Here is a 19939-nt window from a genome sequence, read left to right as displayed (position 1 = left end):
TCCGTTGCCTTTAGTTACACTGTCTCGCTCACCCTTCAAACCGGAACAAAAAAATACTAAGTAACTATGCATTGCTGTTTGGCGGTAGCTATTTCTGTGTTTTCAAGTAGTTAAAACGTGAAAGCCTAACAAACACATTTATAACATTATTTAGCATGAAATTAATTATATATATAACTGCTGCTGGACAATAAATAAATAAAACGGAGAAGGATCTAAGGAATTTAAAAAAATGTACAGCCTATCTACAGACATCTACAGACAATTCGGGTTGATTATTCAACATCATACAAATTCTTAGACCAATACGTTCAGTAGTTTTCATGTGATTGTCGTACAAATGAAGAACCTTTGTATATAGAGAGCTACCCGTCTCAAGTTAAGTTTAGAAATGATTATTTCACCTGATACGTCGTGACGCACAGCTAGTATTCATATAGAACACTAGCAGTATCCAACAACAAAACTACGCGGTTAGATTCCAGAGGAACAGCTAGTGGACCAGTTGATTAACGACAAAGGCGTGGGAACAAATATTTTATTTCATCAGCCTGTTCCTCTCATGAATCTCAAATTGATTCGCATATAAATATATGCAATGACTTTCACATCACAGCGGTATATATATTTCGATGGAAGTGATTTAATGCGAATGTAGGTGCATTTGGTTTTATAATTTATTAATTATTTAATATTTAATGAATAAGCCTTTAATGGAGCCTGGAGCTTGATTATTATCATTTAATACTTTTGATGATATTTTAAATGTATACGAAAAATGAGTCGTTTGGTTAATTTGTTAGAATTGTCCTAAAAGAGGTATAAATGAAATCAAATCAATTCCAAATCAAAATATTCTTTATTCAAAGAAGGAGATTTAGGCTTAAAGTATTGAATTAAATTTAAAGCCACCACCGGTTCGGAAAGTAGATTCTACCGAGAAGAACCGGCAAGAAACTCAGTAGTTACTCTTTTTCATCATTTCAATTAAAAAGTATGTCAGTAAAGAAGAATAAATTTTTATATATCCTGAACTAGAAAACAATAAATACTAATAAATAATCCACGGATTATTATCTTTAATATAACAATAAATAAATTTATTAAAGTTCGTAAAGCAAGATCCTGAGATCTCGGTATATAAAAAAAATATTTTTTTAGCACTTAAGGGTATCTAGCACACTAACACATTCATACCTACAGAATTGGACATTTTTTAAAGGTCACGCCGCGGTAACTTCGTATGCATATTTCTGTAATATTAAAACCATCTCGCCCACGGGGTAATATAAAATCGAAAAATATATTAATTTCATACATTATCAGATAAATTATTCATGTATTAATAATGACGAAAATTGGACGACCTCCGTGGTTGAGCAGTGTGTACACCGGTTTTAATGGGTACGCCTTCCAAGGCCCCGGGTTCGATTCCCGGCCGAGTCGATGTAGAAAAAGTTAATTAGTTTTCTATGTTGTCTGTTTCTTTGGGTCTGGGTGTCTGTGGTACCGCCGTTACTTCTGATTTTCCATAACACATGTGCTTTAGCTACTTACATTGGGATCAGAGTAATGTATGTGATGTTGTCCAATATTTATTTACTTATTTATATTAAAGATTAAATATAAAACATAATAATCTTTAATTACATTTTATTAAAATATACAACTATTTTTGGTGGTTAGGTAAGCTCGGAAGCAACCGCGCCTGGATAGCTCAAAACTGGGTAGCTAACAAGGTGGATAACACGTCTGGCAACAATACTTACGTTTGATGGGTGAATAAGCCAGTAAAATTACAGGCACAAGAAACATAACACCTGAGTTCCTAAGGATGGTTATATACAACGCCCTTCCAATTAAAAATAATATCGAGCGTTCAATAGAATTTATTACCTTTAGATAAAGGACAATCATATACCATTTAATACTTGCACTTCTATTCTAGCACAAAAATTTGTGTTTGTTCTAAACATAAATCCGAATGTAGCCACGTCCGACTGAACGCCCCACTGAGGTCGTGGGATACGATGTAGTTATAATTCATATTCAATTTAATTCAGCCATTATTCCCAAATTAACATAATCGAATACTCACCGGCCGTGAATTTCCATAGAATGTTTATAACAGACATTGCAAGCATGTTTTTCGGATTGAAAGGTTTATTTTGATTGCTAATGTAGTTTAGGATTTTCTGCATCTCATTCTGTATGTGGGCCTCCATCGCTGTCTTACCGAATCCAACATTCTTCAAATGTTTGACCGTGAACCGTCTGTGTTCCCTCCATAACGCGCCGTCGGCAAACGTAATACCTGCATATGAATTTACTTTGATCACTAACATCTTCATGTAAATGTTCATGTAAGAGATGAGACTTGTCAGCCGATGCAAGCAACGGCGATGGCGAAGCGTTGACGCTTGTCAGTTGTGTCATCAAAAAACTAAATCTATTTTTTGTTTTAAAAATTTAAGGGAACAAGTGATGTTGATTATGTCCCTCCTGACCAATCAACCATCAACCAACTAACACAGTAATTACATTGGCTGATGTAAGATCATATTGTGCCTTCGAATCGAAATGGTTTTGAGGTTTATTTTATAACGCTACTCCAGTGCGCGGTAGTAGATTTACTTGGTAGTTTACTTTGTGCAAGCCTGTCTAGATAGGTACCACCCACTCCTCATGTATTCTGCCGCAAAATAACAATAATTAGTATTGTTGTGTTCCGGTTTGAAGGGTGAGTGGGCCAGTATAACTTCAGGCACTAGGGACATAACATCTTCGTTCCCAAAGTTGTTGGCGCATTGGCGAAGGATTGTTTAATATTTCATACAGACCTAATGTCTATAAGCCATTAGGACCACCAGGTGGCCCATATATGGGCAATAAATAGATCCACTAACTATAAAAAAAAGATTTCCTAACGAGGGGCAGGACATCATCCGATACGTCCAAATTTCCTTACGATCTATTTCACTACCGCTGATTCAATATTAATTTAAAAATTAAATATCAGAAGTTATACCCGCGATTTGAAAATTTTGTACTGAAAATTTCGTGTTCAGTGATAAGACTTTAACCGAAGTTAAGACGTCATAATTTAACATCCTTAAACAAAAAATATTTATCAACAAAACAACCTTCAGTTCCAAATTGATAGGTAATTATTAACCATTATTAATTTTATTTATTAAGGTTAATACGATGGAAAGTCTAATAAAGTTAAATTAAATGACATACCATGCACTGCTTTTTTTTAAAGACGCGATAATAACTTTTATCAAGTCGCAATAAATTTCGATAGTCCAATTTCAGTTATCGAATACAACAGCAGAAAACAAAAATTTATTACGAACAACGAATGAATTAAGACTTGAACATTAATACTTATGATTCTATTAAAACTCTTACCCATTCTCTTGCCGAGACAACGGAGCTTAATAAAAAAAGTATCGGGTCGTCCTTCGAACTCTTTCTCCGTGAAAACTCTTCGAACGTTATTTTCTCCAAAGACGACAACGATCGGTTCCGATCCAAGCTTTATTCCGAGAACTTTCGTTGAATATTCTTTCGCTATTTCTGACAAGCCTTTCCACTGAGATCCGTGCTTCCTGACCATATTTTGAACGAGAGCGCTGCATCCGAATATTGGGTACCATTTTGGACCTGTGAAAAATAAATTATATGATTTTTATATGTCTTTCTACTTTGTATACTAAAATATAATTATTGGTATCATCATTAATTTTTTTGTTTCAAATCGGATCAAATTATATTTTCAAAAAAGAAGCACTCGCTTATTTATCATTAAAAATCAACCACCTATCTTTTAAAAGTACGTCCTATCTAAGAAGCACCGGAGAAATAAACCCAGCGGTGTTACATTTCTTTTTTTATATTTTAATATATGTTTAAGCAATTTAATAAAATAAAAGTAAAGTCGTTCGTTTCAAAAGAAACTTAATATGCACGCTATGGAATAACCTATCTATTTTATTCTAAACAAAAATAATTGAAAACATTCCATTTGAAAATTTATAGTTGTTCGATTTCCACAGTGAAATACGAAACGCGGAGAACTATTCCATATTAAACTGGCCGGAGTTCCGACGTGGTTTACCCTCTCTTTGTGTCGCCCGCATTTATTAGCAGACAATTTTCCCGCACAAATAAACTATTTTTTCCCATCGATACAATGTAACGACATCGTTGGTTTTAATTATTAACCGAATTGACTCAAGCAAGTCAGTGCTATCTTATTAATTTAAAAAATGGTAAGAAAGATACGTTGGCCTTGCATTTGTATTAGAGATATTTTCAGAATTCTTTTAAAACAAAATATCAGATTATACAAGAGCAACCACGTAAATAATTCTAATTTGGGTTACATGCAATCAGAGTATCTTTCAATTGAAACGTTTTTGTTTTTGTTAATTAGTTTACTGGCGGTATGAAACGAGACATTCATATTTCGTTCGCATCGTACGATGTCGAATGTTATACATTTTAATTTATTGGTTCCTACCAACAAGTCCTACTAATTTAGTTCCTCATAAAGCTATGAAGAATAAAACAAATACATTTTGATTGAATTGAAGCGAGAGAACAACTATTACTAACTATTATATTAGACAGTAAAATTTGTGTCACCTGCTGAAAAACGGTCAACGGTCCTTTCATTTCTGTTGTCAATTTACGAGATGCCAAAAGTTTGATATTGGTATCAATTATTAGTAACCTTTTAAAACACATTGGTCTCGACTAACGTCAAGTATAGACCGTTAAGGGCCAAAGCTAAAACAGTTAAATCAAGCCAACGTTACAAAAAATCATCTTGTTAATTCCACCAGTGATTCTAAAATTACAAGTGATGGGAAAAATGTCGCGAGCATTTCTTTAAGGAGATAATGATTTGTACTGCAATTTTAAATTGTATTTAATATGATTTTGGCGTTAAAATTAACTTTTAACGGAATTACAGATTTATTTATAATACAAATTATGAAGACTCGTATAAAACAGATACGTTACACGTAGGAGTTTAATATCAATATGCATTTCTAGCATCGTATTTGCTTTTGACGTACCCTCACAATTATAACACTATTCAAAGCTGAAACGAATGGAGGCAATCAAAGTGCTTAACAAATAGACAGAAGCGGTATTATTTAAAATTTTCTATATTAGTTAGTTTGATTGGATATTGTTAAGTAAAGTTTTATTAGAACTTCAAGGCTTCAATTTCGTTTAAAAGTAGAAATGCTTTCCGGAAACGCCTCGTTTTCACCATTGCGTTCTGTTCCATTATCAAATAGTAACTTGTATCATAGAACTAATTTGCTGAAGTATCGAGAGCTCTAGTAAATGAAATCTTTCGATAAAATCGTTATTAACCTTTATTTATATATAAATTCTATTTTATTTTGATGTAACATTTAATAAAAAATAGCTAAATAAATTAACATCAGATCTTTCTGAGATTTTATATTGATATTGAACATGCAGAAGATCAGCTCAGTATCGGAAAATAAGTCTAAAAGTGACACCTAAACATGGAATCTTACATCTAATCTGTCCAGACTAGAACAAACAATCTTCTGTTAAGATCCACGTGTTTTATAAACTGGACGGTCGCTGCTCTGTTATATGAGCAGTAGGTATAATAACAGCAATTGAAAAGCTGACGAAAGCGTCACGTTTTTGTTCACAATTTACTTTGAAAGGTTATACCGTATTCTTTTGTTTTAACACGAACTGCACGTTTTGATCAAATCTAATATACTTTATTCAAGTAGGCTGTTACGAGCAACTTTCATAAGTCCCTTTAAAAGATTGATTTTAATTTAAAGTTACCACCAATTTTAATGTAGATTCTACCAAGAAAAACCGACAAAAATCTATGTAGTTGCTTTTATCTGACAATTTACTAGAAAACAAAGTGGAACTGATGAGGCAAGAAGACCAACAAAAAACAATGGCCATCGAAATCGGAATATATAACATTCATATGTACAAAGAACAAACACAAACTAATTACTCCTGTAACTTGACTGCATAGTGTCAGTAACTCTTTTGTGGGACAACGTTTATGGTTTCACTATAGTTTCCCAGAAAGCGTACAATTAGAAACTATTAAGTAAATTTAAATGAATGCTTGTTGCGTAAGATTAGTAATGTCTAATATCGTACTGATCGATCACTTTATATGTTGTTCTTCATTGAATGGAAGCAATTTTACTAGTTTATTGCAGTTTTACTAGTTTGCCTGGAGAACAAAATCAATAAAACGGTTTATTAATTCGTCGGAAATTAGTTCAGTGCGATCTTACCATTGTCGATCTTGCCCCAACTCACCCTGGTATTCTTGCCACCATTCCACTTAGTAAAGATTTATACAATAACTATTTTTAATAAATATTGATATATATTTAAGGAATTAATGTACATTAATAATTCTTATATAAATAAACTAGGTTCATAGAAAGTACAACTTGGGAACAAAATGATCGCCTCTTGGTGACTTCTTTGCTATGAATATTAGTAAACAATTTCAAACTCTTATAAAATTTTATTTTTCGCCAGTTCTTCTATGTTCTGGGTATTTTCTTTTCTGAACCAGCGGAACTTTTAAATTTTAGAATCAATAATTTTAACACTTCTCTAAATAAAGCATTTTGAATTTGAAATTGAAATATCTCGAGTTTCATTATTTTACCCGTACGAATTACGGACTAGCTAGCATATAACATGCTAGCTTATGTGTTTTGCCCTTTTAGATTGCCGTACATGTACTGATTGAACTGTTGTTATCTACTTAAGAAAATTGCTCCCATCCAAGATGCTATTCCGATCGTTAAATCGCAGTAGTTACGGAAATCACTCGGAAAATAAACCTACTGACTAATAATACTATATATTATGTTATTGAATTTTATGTATTTTCGTGTTTTTATATCTTTAGAGATGCGTATACTATATTTAAATACATAAACATGTATGTTGTTTAACCCTAAAGTTGTTTGGAAGAAATTATTAAGCGAAATAATGCCGCCTTATTTTAATTAAAAGTACCTTTAAAAATATAATAAAACACTCTCGATCGATTCATTTCAAATCGATTACACGATTGTTTAATAATTACAATTTTTCATTGTGAATCAGTATCCCATGTCCTAAAAGACGATTTCGAGAACGAGACGTTTTGTAAACATTTTATGGGGACAAAATCACGTATCAGTTACATAATAAGATATTCAACCTAATGACTGTATTGTCTTAAAAAAATCAAACAAAAAATTTATAAAAGTCAATTCAAAAGTTAAAAAAAAAAAATTATCTGTGGCCATACTTCTTATACCTTGTAAAAAAAAATTAAAAGACGTCGTATATACTGTCTAAATCATCCAAAAGAAAAAATCCATAATTCCATCAAACATCTATGAAACTGACTAATCAATCAACCAGACAAATATTGTATTTTTTCATTAAATTTGGATTTATTAAATGAAACATAAGATCTATGATAAAAAGGTAAATTTACCTTATAATATTAAGTGCAATGTGCATATAAATATTTTCATTCACCTTCCGTGCAACCGAACAAACTTTTGATCCTAGAAGACCTAGTTTTAAAACAACTAGTTTATGTTTATGAACTTGATTCAAAGCAAATGTTGGTATAATTATGAATGTTATGTATTTACGTCAATATTACCATAAATACTGGTATGTTTATTTCATAATAATGAATGGGATTAAGCAAGGTAAATATTGAGTACGGATAGCTTTAGCAAGAGGTGTAAAGTATTAGATGAGGTTATAGCAAGGATGAACGATGTTATTAATGGAGGTAGAAATGAATAGAAGAAAAAAATCATCTTGATGGTTTAAGGTCGGCTTTCTCAAATTTCTAACACGGCGTTTCCAAATCATTACACAGTATAAAACAAAGTCGCTTACCGCTGTCTGTCTGTCACTGTATATGCTTAAATCTTTAAAATTACACAACGGATTTTGATGCGGTTTGTTTTTTTTATAGATAGATTCTATATATGCATAATATAGTAGAGAAACACTGATAATTTTAGAGGTTTCTAAAGTGCTGTCGTAAATAAACACATTTTTTGCGTTTACATTGCAAACGCTAGCTGAACCCTGCGAGATAGATCAAAATAATGTACTACAGCATTGTACACCTTAAAAAGGTCTTTAAAAAAGTCCGCGATGGTATACATATGTCTATCTCTTAGGGATAACCCACAATAACTATTTTTTATCCTTTACTTTTAACGAGAAATAATGACCTATTTTCAAAGCAATTTTAAGCAATACAGCATTAATCCTTATCCAATTAAGTACCTTAAATACATTGTGCATTTAATATATATCAATATCACCCTTCACAGCATGTAATTTAAATGAATATTTTCGAAGATATTACAGATTTAAAATGCAGGGGCATAACGGTTTTGTCTTGTCTAATGACTGAAACACTGTGAACGTTGTAAGACATTCTGTAGTATATTTAGTATCAGCATTGCACCCGTGCGAAGCCGGGGCGGGTCAGTAGTTATTAACATATAAACAGACCCTATATTTAAATTTATCATGCAATTTGCTAAAGACTCAGCCATATTACTTAATTAATATATTATTCATTTATAATACAATAATATTCCACTAACTACTTAAATTCACTTTAAATATATGTCCAAATATAAAATAGATTATTTAAGCTCGCATGAACCAATGATATCGCGTCAATGAAATGTCAAATGTAATCAAAGACAATGAGCCATAGACACAGAAAATTTTATTACTTCTTATTATTTGATATTTTCCTAAAAGAAAACAGCTGATCCGCCAGAGATTTCTAATGCAATACTAATTAATTCATTCTTGTAGTATATAAATCTTTTTTTTTTTAAATTGCCTTTTATGTATATAAATTTACGGGCGCGTTTCACTGACATCAAATAGTATGACAGCCAATTTTTTGTTTTTTAATTCTCTATTACATCCCTGGGTTTATTAAATGTTTCGAAGAGCACTTACGTTAAACGTCTATTCTTTCGTTTTCCAGTCAAACTATTTTATCAAAGTGCTAATCGAGATATACATATTTTGTTGGATAGTATCTAAATATTAATCTTGACTAATATTATAAAGGCGACTGTAACTCTTTCTGTTACGCTTTCTTTTTCGTACGACTAATTTCACACTGAACCAAATTTGATGAAATTTGGTTTTGAATCCAAAATAGGACATAGGCAATATATTTTTAACTAAAACCTACGTTCGACTCCCCCACTCCCGAAAGACGCGGGCGAAAACTAGCATACAAAAAAAAAAAAAAATTTCAAAATTTATTAAATATGTGTATTTTATAATAATTTGAAAATTGCCATTTATGAGTAAAATATGTGTATGGTATATGGTATCTAAACCTTTTTATATTACTAGCTGTTACCCGCGGCTTTGCCCGCGTAGAATATGAATATATTTACAAATTAACTTAAAATGTTACGTTAATGTAAACCTCTCTGTATACCACATTGGTGTGTATTTCAGCCCTTACGGTAGAATATCCAGAAACGCTTAAATGCGAATCAACTCATATTTAATCAGTATCCCAAAACTAAAGTTTCATGTTTGTTACTTAAAAAATGGCTGACTCCCTTAAAAACTTTCAATCCTTATTTCACCCCCTTAATGGTAGATTATCTAGAAACGCTTAAATACGTATCTACTCATTTTTGATCAGTATCCCAAAAATAAAGTTTCATGTTTCTATCTTAAAAATGACGGACTTCTATACAATCTTTCAACCCTTATATCACCCCCGTAGGGGTAGAATATGCAGAAACACTCAAATAAGTATCTACTCCTTTTTAATCAGTATCCCAAAGATAAAGTTTTATGTTTCTAACTTAAAAAATTCCATACGAACGTTCAACCCCTGTTTCACCCATTTAGGGGTAGAATATCTAAAATTCCCTCCCGAGTGGGTGTCATGATATGTTATTTTTTAAGTGTACAGTCTAAAATATACTTATATTTTTTTATGCTTCTAGTTCTAAAAACTCTAAACATGACAATACTTTCAATAACTTACAACCTTTCATCCCCCTTTTCAACCCTTTACAGCACTTTTTTCTATGTCCTTTCTCAGGCTCTAGACTATTTGTGTACCAAATTTCATTTAAATCGGTCCAGTAGTATTGGCGTGAAAGCGAGACAGACAGACAAAGTTACTTTCGCATTTATAATATTAGTATGGAAATATGGATTGTTATTTCAATCGCTAGAGCTCCGATAATAACCGCGTCCGATCACTGCTAAATTCAAAGTGCTACAGGGAGAACCGCGGCCTCCGACCTCCGACGCGCCTATAGCACGCTCCCGCCGCCCCGGCCGGCCGGTACCACCGCAAACGCTACGTTCCGCAATTTTTAAATCTGTAATATCTTCGAAAATATTCATTTAAATCGTATGCTGTAAAGGGCCATATAGATCAATATTAAATCAACAATGTATTTAAGGTATTTCATTGGATAAGGATTAAAGCTGTATAGATTAAAATCGCTTCGAAGATTAGCCAATATTTGTGGTAAAAAATAAATAACAAAAAATGTTATCGTGGGTTATCACTTACAGATAGACATATACCATCGCGGACTTTTTTATAGACATTTTTGAGGTGTACAATTCTGTAGTACATTATTTTGATCTATCTAGTAGGGTTCAGCCAGCGTTTACAATGTAAGCGCAAAAAATTTATAAATTTACGACATCACATTAGAAACTTTTAAAGTTATCAGTGTTACTTAACTATATTGTCTATGTATTATATACAAAAACCTTCCTCTCGAATCACTCTATCTATTAAAAAAACCGTTGGGTAGTTTTAAAGCTTTAAGTGTACAAAGAGACATAGGGACAGAGAAAGCGACTTTGTTTTATACTATGTAAAGATACTATTATAATCAAATAAAATAAATTAATTTTACATTCAAGAAAAATTATTTAAGGTAGGTATATTTATCAGCATCATTCATTTATTAGAAGCGTTGTCTGTGTACATAATCGGTAGTTACACGTACAGTAATCAGCGAAAAAGCGGCACAAATATTTGTCTCTTACTTCTGCATCTGGACAAAGGAACTGATAGTGCAAAAACGTTTCTAATACATATAAAACCCCGTCTTATTGCCTCCACTGGCGACAAGCGGGCTGGTACATTTTTCATCCAGGGAATTGGAATTGCGTTTAACTTGGAAATTTCCTAAGATTCTTGCCACCATTCCACGCAGTCATGATCTGCGGTATTTTTAATTTTGATTTTTATATACTTATTTAAGTCTTAGCATGACAAATAATTCATACATAATACATTTATTTCATAATTCAATGTAGTGTTTTTCCGAAAATACAATTCGAAATATTTACCAATCGGGACAAAATCTTTTTTTGAATGATAGTTTTGTCAAAACCATAAATACATCATAAGTGATCTAATTATAGAAGTGAAAAGACCTAGCGACTAGACAATTGCATCTTAACCTCGGATGGCGGGTTCAAGGCCGGTAAACTAACGCAAGGTTTTCGTGTGTTTCATTTTTGCTTATAATTTATTTAATGATCATTGGTGAAGGAAAAAACTATAAAATTCTACATGAGTGTGTATACAATTAGACCCCCCGAATTAGAGGAGTTACTTATGGTGGAATAAGTTTCACTTGCCCAGCGATGGGACATTTGCTGATTAAATTCATTAGTAATATATATAAGTTTTTAATTTTATCTAATTATAATAACCTAGCTAATTATTAATGTTTTCTGAAAAAATATATATATGCAATTAAAAATAATAATTAAAAAAAAAACTTTTTATTTTATTTGCTTTTTACAAAGGACATATTATCTTAAGCTTTGTGATGGACAGCGCTTTTACTTTGTAAGAACTTGGTTCTAAATCTTGAAAATGTGTTCATGAGAATGTCAATTAGTTCTTCTGCCTTCCTAATAAAATAATTATAGTAATATCTGTTAGTTTTATTGACATAGAATACATAGAATATTCCTTTGATTTGAGACAAAATACTTTTCAAATGGCTTTATGGACATCACAAAGTTAGTATAAGTTTAATTAGTAATGTGTACATACATGAATTTCAACTTACTTTGGTAAAGAAGCTTTATGTCAAAATGTACTAAGAATGTTGAATAAACATGCTGCAGTGCAATTCTGTAAGAAACTACTGACTGATGTGACTTTTTGACGTGTGTATTCTATAAATTTTATAATTATTATAGTTAACGACAAGATCACATTCAGTCATTTCACACTCTTGTGCGTTGAGTAAACTGCCTGACTATCAATTATAGCATGATTGTGTAAACCATACAAACTTGTACAATTGCTAGTTTTTTTTTAATTAATTTAAATAAATATTTACAGTTAAAAATAAAAATGTAAATATATTTGATGTATTTTTCTAATACTACACACTTTTAATCGTGTTTGTTTTTAAATCAGTGGATTCAACACTAGACTAGAATGTCCTAATTTTCATCAGAATCAACAATCCCAAGACTCCTGTGAGCATTTCATGGTAATTTGGTTTCATTAAGGCATGTATTAAAATGTATTATCATTTTTTTTATCTCTCATATGTACAAAGATTTTGTTTTTAATTCAATACTTTTTTAAGATGTAATTACTTAACTAGATTTTTAAGACTAATTTAAATCACTTTGATTTATATTATGAGCGATTTTAATAATTTTTGGCACAATAATGAGACAAACAGATACCATGTCAATATGCATAATATAATATTATATAATATAATAATGTTTATTATATATTTGTGATCTCAATAAACATAGTCATATATAATAACTAATAAATAATTTAGAAGTTATTTATCAGACTAGATATTTTTAGAATGAAGTTCTATTATGTGGAATGGTGGAAATCATCGCAGAAGGAATAAGTGTTATGCCACCTCCAAGCAAACTTTCCCCTTCTTTCTTTTTCATTTTATCTCTTTCTATTTTACATGATTTATTAAACTTATTTATTGTTTTTTCACATAGGATTTTGAATCAACCATTTCATCATATAATTATTCTCAAATGTTGATAATTTGTTTCATTGTGTCTGATATTGAATACATAATGTCTACTAGCTTTACTTCTAGTAGCTTTACTTAAATTGTTTGTTAAATGATGATTCGAAAGTGCTTGTAAAAGCCTACTTTAATTAAGTATATTTTGATTTTGATTTTTGATTTAACAAACACAACTTAATTCCAACCAGAGGTCCAACGACACAGCTATTTTTTTTTTTAATTTAATATTATAATGCTTATGATATTCTTAAAACCAGATGGTTAATTAGTTAGTTATTATGATAGCAACAACTATAATCTTTAACAAATCAAAACAATAGATAAAGAACTAAATATATAATTTACTGTATTATATTATATACAGATGCTTTAACATCAATTTAAGTAAGTTTGCCGTATTTTCTAATATAGAATTCGGATTTTTATTTTATTTTATTCCAACGCATTTTTATATTTATATGTTATTTACCTAAAACTTGAATAAGAATACTTTGTCATATAAATTTTAGTTTTACAGTCTGTTGATGATCTGCAAGAATTCGGCTATAACTACAATCGTATAACTCTTTTTGATGACAATTATCACTGTTACTTGCTAATTTTTACCGTACCATCATGATATAAAGTTATAAGATTAAGTTTAAATAAGAAAACTATGTTAAATGCGACTATACAATTTTTAAATTATTAGTTTACCTTATCATTAATTCTTTACATATTAATAGTTAACATAAAACAAAAAAGAACAGCAAGCAGAAAATTTCTTATTTTAAAAAGAGTTCGTTACCTGCGGCCTGCGCATTGGCAGCCGACGAACACAAAGCGAAACACAAAACGTTACACAACCTTACGATAATACATGTATCCACATATATATTACAGCTTCATAGCTTAGAAATATTAAAATTAAAGATTTTTTTTTTAAATAAAATCCTATAAAAATTATTATTTTTGACATCTTCTTAATATTAGTGTTGCCACTCTCCACTACTCAACAATAAAAATAAATGTATTAGTTTAGTAACAGACTTGCAGAGTCTAATTGTTGTTAATCTGCACAAATAAAGTACCCAATCATTTTAACGAAACTTTATTATTTACATCGTTCCATAATGGAATGTTAACATGCATGCATTTGCCTTCCGATGTTTTCCTCCATATTTGATTTGGATGCACGTCATGTTGTATCAACTAGACCACTCGTCTCATTAACGATAAAGTACACACAATCATATTCTTATTGAACTGTCTACAGGCACAATTTATTTATAATACAATTGCATTACAATTTAAGAGTATCGCTAGCAACACTAAAAGTTATCACCGCAAAAATTTTGATTTTTTTTTATCACAGAATAGATGCTGAAAATTTATTATATTTTAAGATTTTTTATTCAAATAAGTTACGTTACTAGTGTCGACCACAGCGTCTCAAATACATATGTAATAACACTAATTGGTTAGGAAAAAAAACATAGATATAATAAAATAAGTATCGCTTGGCAGTCTTAAACAATATATATCTGACATCGTTAGACAATTTAAAAATAAACATAAGTCTTGAACGTTCAGTATTCGTTCAGCGCATGCTAGAAATAGTCAGGTCGCTAAAACAATTGAAAAATAGTATATGAAATGTACCTGGAGGGAAGTTCTTCGGTTTTGTGATAGATTTAAGGATGTACCCAGTGATAACTAAAACGATCAATGCGCAAGTAATAACACACATATTTATAGTCGTTTGTGAACACGCGCACAGCACTGACGACGTTCAAAGCAAGACTGTTAATGGTGTACATCAAGCACATTCTTTTTATGTTTCATAACATTACGTAAAACCATAGTGTCAACTTCGATACTAATTTCACTTGACTTGTCAGTGACACGTTTCATTGATATCTTCGATATAGTTTCTTATGAACTAATACAAATACAGTGCCAAATGAATCTATACATAAATGCTATAAAATGACACCAAAAGTAATTAGTATTTGTGTCATTTTTTCTATCAAAAAGTTCAAATAAACGAAGATCGAACACATACCTACTTATGTATTTTTAAATAATAAGAGAAAACTTTCCAATTTGTATTGCAAGTATAATCAATGCAAAGTAAGATAATTTAAACAAAAACTCCTGACGATAAGTTATCTCACTCGATGTACAGGATACTTATTGTCCAGAAAAATTAAGCCCTTCGTGAACAGTTATCAAAGCTTTATCTCTTATTTTAACTACACAAAATAAGTGAATTCGTGATATTTTATTTTAAACTTTTGCAGAATTATGGCCTAAATAATTTAATAAAGGAAAGGGTCTTCATAAGATACCGAAAGGGTCTTTATTAGATACCTAATTATTAGAAATACTTCGACAAGACAAAAAAATTACAGCAATTTGCAATTGCCGCCCTTCTTTCATGATACAAAAGAAAGTTCTTTTACAATCCCAGTGATGGACTCTAAACGATCACGAATTGATAAATCTATTAAATCTTAAATTTTAGCGATAAAGATATTTAAATTGAGAGATTTGTAATATTTTATTCTTCAGTTTTTTTCTAATTGAATGTATTAATAAATAATTGAAAATTATATCAGGAATTGCAAGTTCCTGCAATATTTTAAATGTATGATAATTAACGAAATCCAAAAACTTAATACAAAACAAAAATGGACGTTAAAGATTTTTATGGCATGGGTGCATAATATTGTGCTGTGTAATTCATTCATTTTCCTCTATTTTTTTAATTGGGCATAAATTCCTGTACCTAATTCGTGCCTTTCAGAAACTCTTATAATACAACAATACTTCTGTCATCTGATCCTCGTATCAAATTTATTACATAATATTAAAAACGCATAGCAACTGTAGTTAATATATGTTATTATTATAAATATTAAGGTAACTACTGTCTGTCTGTCTGTTACGCTTTCACAGCCAAACCAGTGAACCGAATTTGATGAAATTGTTTAAATAGCAACTTTGAACCGAAGAATGACATATATTTTTTTTGTACCAAACTTCTGACGATTAACCCCCAAATTGCAAGTGACCGCGGGCAACAATTAGTTTTATAATAAACACGGATGGCTTCGTTGTCAAAAAATTGCACCTCGTGCCAAAATGCCAACCATTTCTCATAGAGCTATTTAATGCGTTAAAGTTTACGAGTTCGACCCAGCTTACAAATGATTACTATAATTAAAGGCTTGTGTAAGTGACTATATAGTGTGCTTATTCGAGGATAGAAAGATCTTTGAGTGTGGTTTAAGCTTGATCGATAAAGTTCAAGATATTCTTTAAATTATTTTGATTTCGTTGCCTTATAAAATGGTAATAAAATATACAGCTATACTTAGGTAGTTACCAAAAAAATCCTCTATCTGTTTCTGATTCCTGAACAAGGATAACATTTTATGCAATTTCCTATAATAACACCAAAAATTCTCTAATTATTAAATAAAATACCATAGTTTTAAATGTATATCTAATGAGCACGTAAATAAATATTTCTATTATTAATTTTATGCAGGACAAAATATTTTTAATTAGACTCTTCAAGTCTTCGATATAAGTCGAGACTTTCGATATAAGTCCATAAAAATATGAAAGGTACTCAAACAAGCTTGTATAAGTAGTGAATCTTAATAGTTACAAGATGAATTAAACGTAGGTAGAGCTACAACCAATTCTGAATGCTGACTTTAACGATATCTTATTCTATGTTAAATATCAAGACTATTAACCTTTTAGGAGTATCCTCGTCTATCTGTAAGTCCTCGAATATTTGTAAGTTTGCATAAAAATGGGCTTTTATTCTATTTTTTAAAAAATTAAAACATAATTGGTAATGCATACGTGACTAAGTTTCATTACTAATAAAATATCGTAATAGAACTTGCATATTTTAAACCATTGCTTGGCAACAACACTACCTATATAAGTATTATTTTCGCTCCGTTGATTTGGCTCACTGTTCTGATATAAGCTCATAGAGTTATGAGTGGGAACGAGACCTAAAATTATACTAATGCAAATATATACCTAAATAATTATATATACACACCGACGGTATTAGTAGTATTATGTAATTGAATTTTTATTTATTATTATTATCGTCATCATACTAGCAACACTCGTCATAGTCTAGGCGTCTCTTGACAATTGCGAAAAAGTAAGAATGTAATTGATAGTTTTTTTTTTTGTGATATAACAACAGAGGTCTCTTATTTCAGTCAGAGACAGATTTCATAACTGTATTTGTTTAAAGGTGGGCATCTTATATATTAATAGCGTAAGCTGATTTTTGTCCCAGTGATTATCGGACGATAGCTGCACATAAAAAAATCGGTTATAATCTTATTTTAAAGAGCTCCAGCCGTAGAATTGCAGAAAAAATAAAGAGGTTCTTGATTGCAATTTATTAAATTGTTATGAATTAATTTTCGAGAGCGGATAAAGTTACTGACCACGTAGAGTGCAGCGCTATAGCTGTATGTATAAAAAAACAAATGGAAATCGAGCAAACAGACGTCGTCAGTTTCAAATTAAATTAAAAAAAAACGTCACAATGAAATTAAATAAAAAAAAACCTGTCATACGCTTCGAAATTTTTAAAAATCTTGTATTGTATCTTCACTAGTATATATTTATAATTTTCTATTTATTTAATCAACTTTATCATATATCAAGAGAAATGTTTAAAAGTAGTATATAGCTTGGATACTTATTTCTGTTATGGATGACAATATGAAGTCGGAAGAAATGTTACCAACCTTAGCAATTTCCCGTCAGCAATCGCAATTTAAATTTTCTGGGCAAAACATTCGCTTTAAATAAAGCCATAAGACTGCAAACAAAGAGCCTAAAATAGAAAAATTTAGAAGAAAACTAAAAAAATCTCTCCTAGATCCTATACCAGTTTTTCTACAATCAAACCGCAGTTGTAGGAGGTTCCGTATTTCAGTTTTAAAATTTCCATCACGTCCTCAACAAACAGGAATCCTATCTGAAATACCGTTACCCTAGTGTTATAGGTCTTATAATACCAAATTCTTAGAGCAGACGAAGACCGTCTTTCGACATCGATTAGAAAAAAATAATTTCTGCAATAACGAATTTTCCCTTATGCTCAAAATTTTACTTTAATGGCATTACAAAAAGTGTCGGATTCCTTTGAAAAATATAAGAATTTCTAAAATATATACAATACCTAAATAATAGTATCAATATTTCTTATTCATTATCGGGGGCTGAGGAACCGGCATGTGTTAACGTACGTGACAGCTACGGTAAGCCTATAACTGACCAAATCTTGTTCTATTATTTTTTATAATAAATACTGTGTTATATTATACGTACTAAAATGTTAAGAATATTTATGTACCTTAACTTTTCCTTCACTTCTTATGTCTTAAGAAATTATGAATGATCGACTCCAAAGAAATTTGAACCGAGAGTTAAAAAATTAATGAGCAACAATTTATTCATGCTTTGCATCTTTTATACTTCTTTTCTTTTATATTTTTGGGTGGTAGGGCTTTGTGCAAGCCCGTCTGGGTAGGTACCACCCACTCATCAGATATTCTACCGTCAAACAGCAGTACTAAGTATTGTTGTGTTCCGGTTTGAAGGGTGAGTGAGCCAGTGTAACTACAGGTACAAGGGACGTAACATCTTAGTTCCCAAGGTTGGTGGCGCATTAGTGATGTAAGAAATGGTTAATATTTCTTACAACGCCATTATCTATGGGCGGTGGTGACCACTTACCATCAGGTGGCCCATTTACTCTTCCTCCTACGGATATCATAAAAAAAAAAAGTTTTTTATCTCACTTATGTGTTTATTCTGTAATCATTACAATAAACATAAAAGGATAAACTATTATCATTTAAAACGATTCAGCAATTTCTTAACAAGAAACGGTGAAAAGTTGTTGAATCTCATCCTTTCAATGCTCCATCCCATATGACGTCAACGAAAAAATTATGACCAACAATAAATTCATCATAATATCACACATATTTAGTATTGTTTAAATAAGCTTAACATATAAATGGATGCTCGTAGATAATTATGTTCTGTGAAATATGCTATCTCTGAAGTTATCTATCTCCTCGAGATTCATAATATAATAACTGCAGACGTATAGCTGTCTTGTTAAAATTTTAACTTCTGTAGGTATCTCGTCTCGTTGTAAATTTAGTTTTATAGAAATTGTACCTCCTATACAGAATATAAAATATTTGATTCAGATTATGGTTGATATGCAGATTATTAACATCTAATGTCCATCCACAGCTTTGAACGCCTTTAGTTGTTGGGGGGAGGGGTAAGCGTTATTTCTAACTCAAGCAAATAACTAGTCTTTTGGCCGCATATACAGATTTTCAGATTCGCTACTTAAAAAAACATCGACCATCGATTACATATTTAATAAAGTTCTTTCAAGCACGACTGACTCATTTATATCTAAGTCATCAATTAAACCAGATACAGCAGTTCCTTTGAATTTGTTTTATGTTTAAGTTAAAATTTTATAGATTTGAATTTATAAAGCTTTGTTCGTTAAAAAACTTTATAAATGTATGCTTCAAATGACCTGTGATATATAATAGGAGTCATACGACGTGTTAATTGAAACTCAGTGCTGACAGTCGATATTTGGAATTGAAATAAATTGATCGATCTCGGCCCGAGACCGACAGTACAGTCGAATATAAGCTTTCAGTATTAATAAATAGGTATCAATTTAGAATATGTTTTCTTAAACAAACTAATTGTTGTCAATAGATATT

The 19939-nt window shown here is 30.8% G+C and overlaps 1 protein-coding gene across 1 annotated transcript in view; it reads right to left on the bottom strand.

Annotated features, from left to right (window-relative positions):
- LOC113403890 (probable cytochrome P450 305a1) overlaps positions 1-14997 on the bottom strand; it is a 32583-nt gene extending 17586 nt beyond the window's left edge. Inside the window, exons 1-3 of the mRNA XM_026644516.2 lie at positions 14781-14997; positions 3415-3669; positions 2099-2314 (exon numbers count right to left, since the gene is read on the bottom strand). Of these exons, the coding sequence (XP_026500301.2) occupies positions 2099-2314; positions 3415-3669; positions 14781-14868 (559 nt within the window). The 5' untranslated portion in view covers positions 14869-14997. The remainder of the gene's footprint in view (positions 1-2098; positions 2315-3414; positions 3670-14780) is intronic.
- Between the last annotated feature and the right edge of the window lie 4942 nt (positions 14998-19939).

Source organism: Vanessa tameamea, chromosome Z (genome assembly GCF_037043105.1).
Source record: "Vanessa tameamea isolate UH-Manoa-2023 chromosome Z, ilVanTame1 primary haplotype, whole genome shotgun sequence".
Taxonomy (NCBI): domain Eukaryota; kingdom Metazoa; phylum Arthropoda; class Insecta; order Lepidoptera; family Nymphalidae; genus Vanessa; species Vanessa tameamea.
The sequence above is the reverse complement of the archived record's forward strand: the minus strand, read 5'-3'. Positions and strand labels throughout refer to the sequence as shown.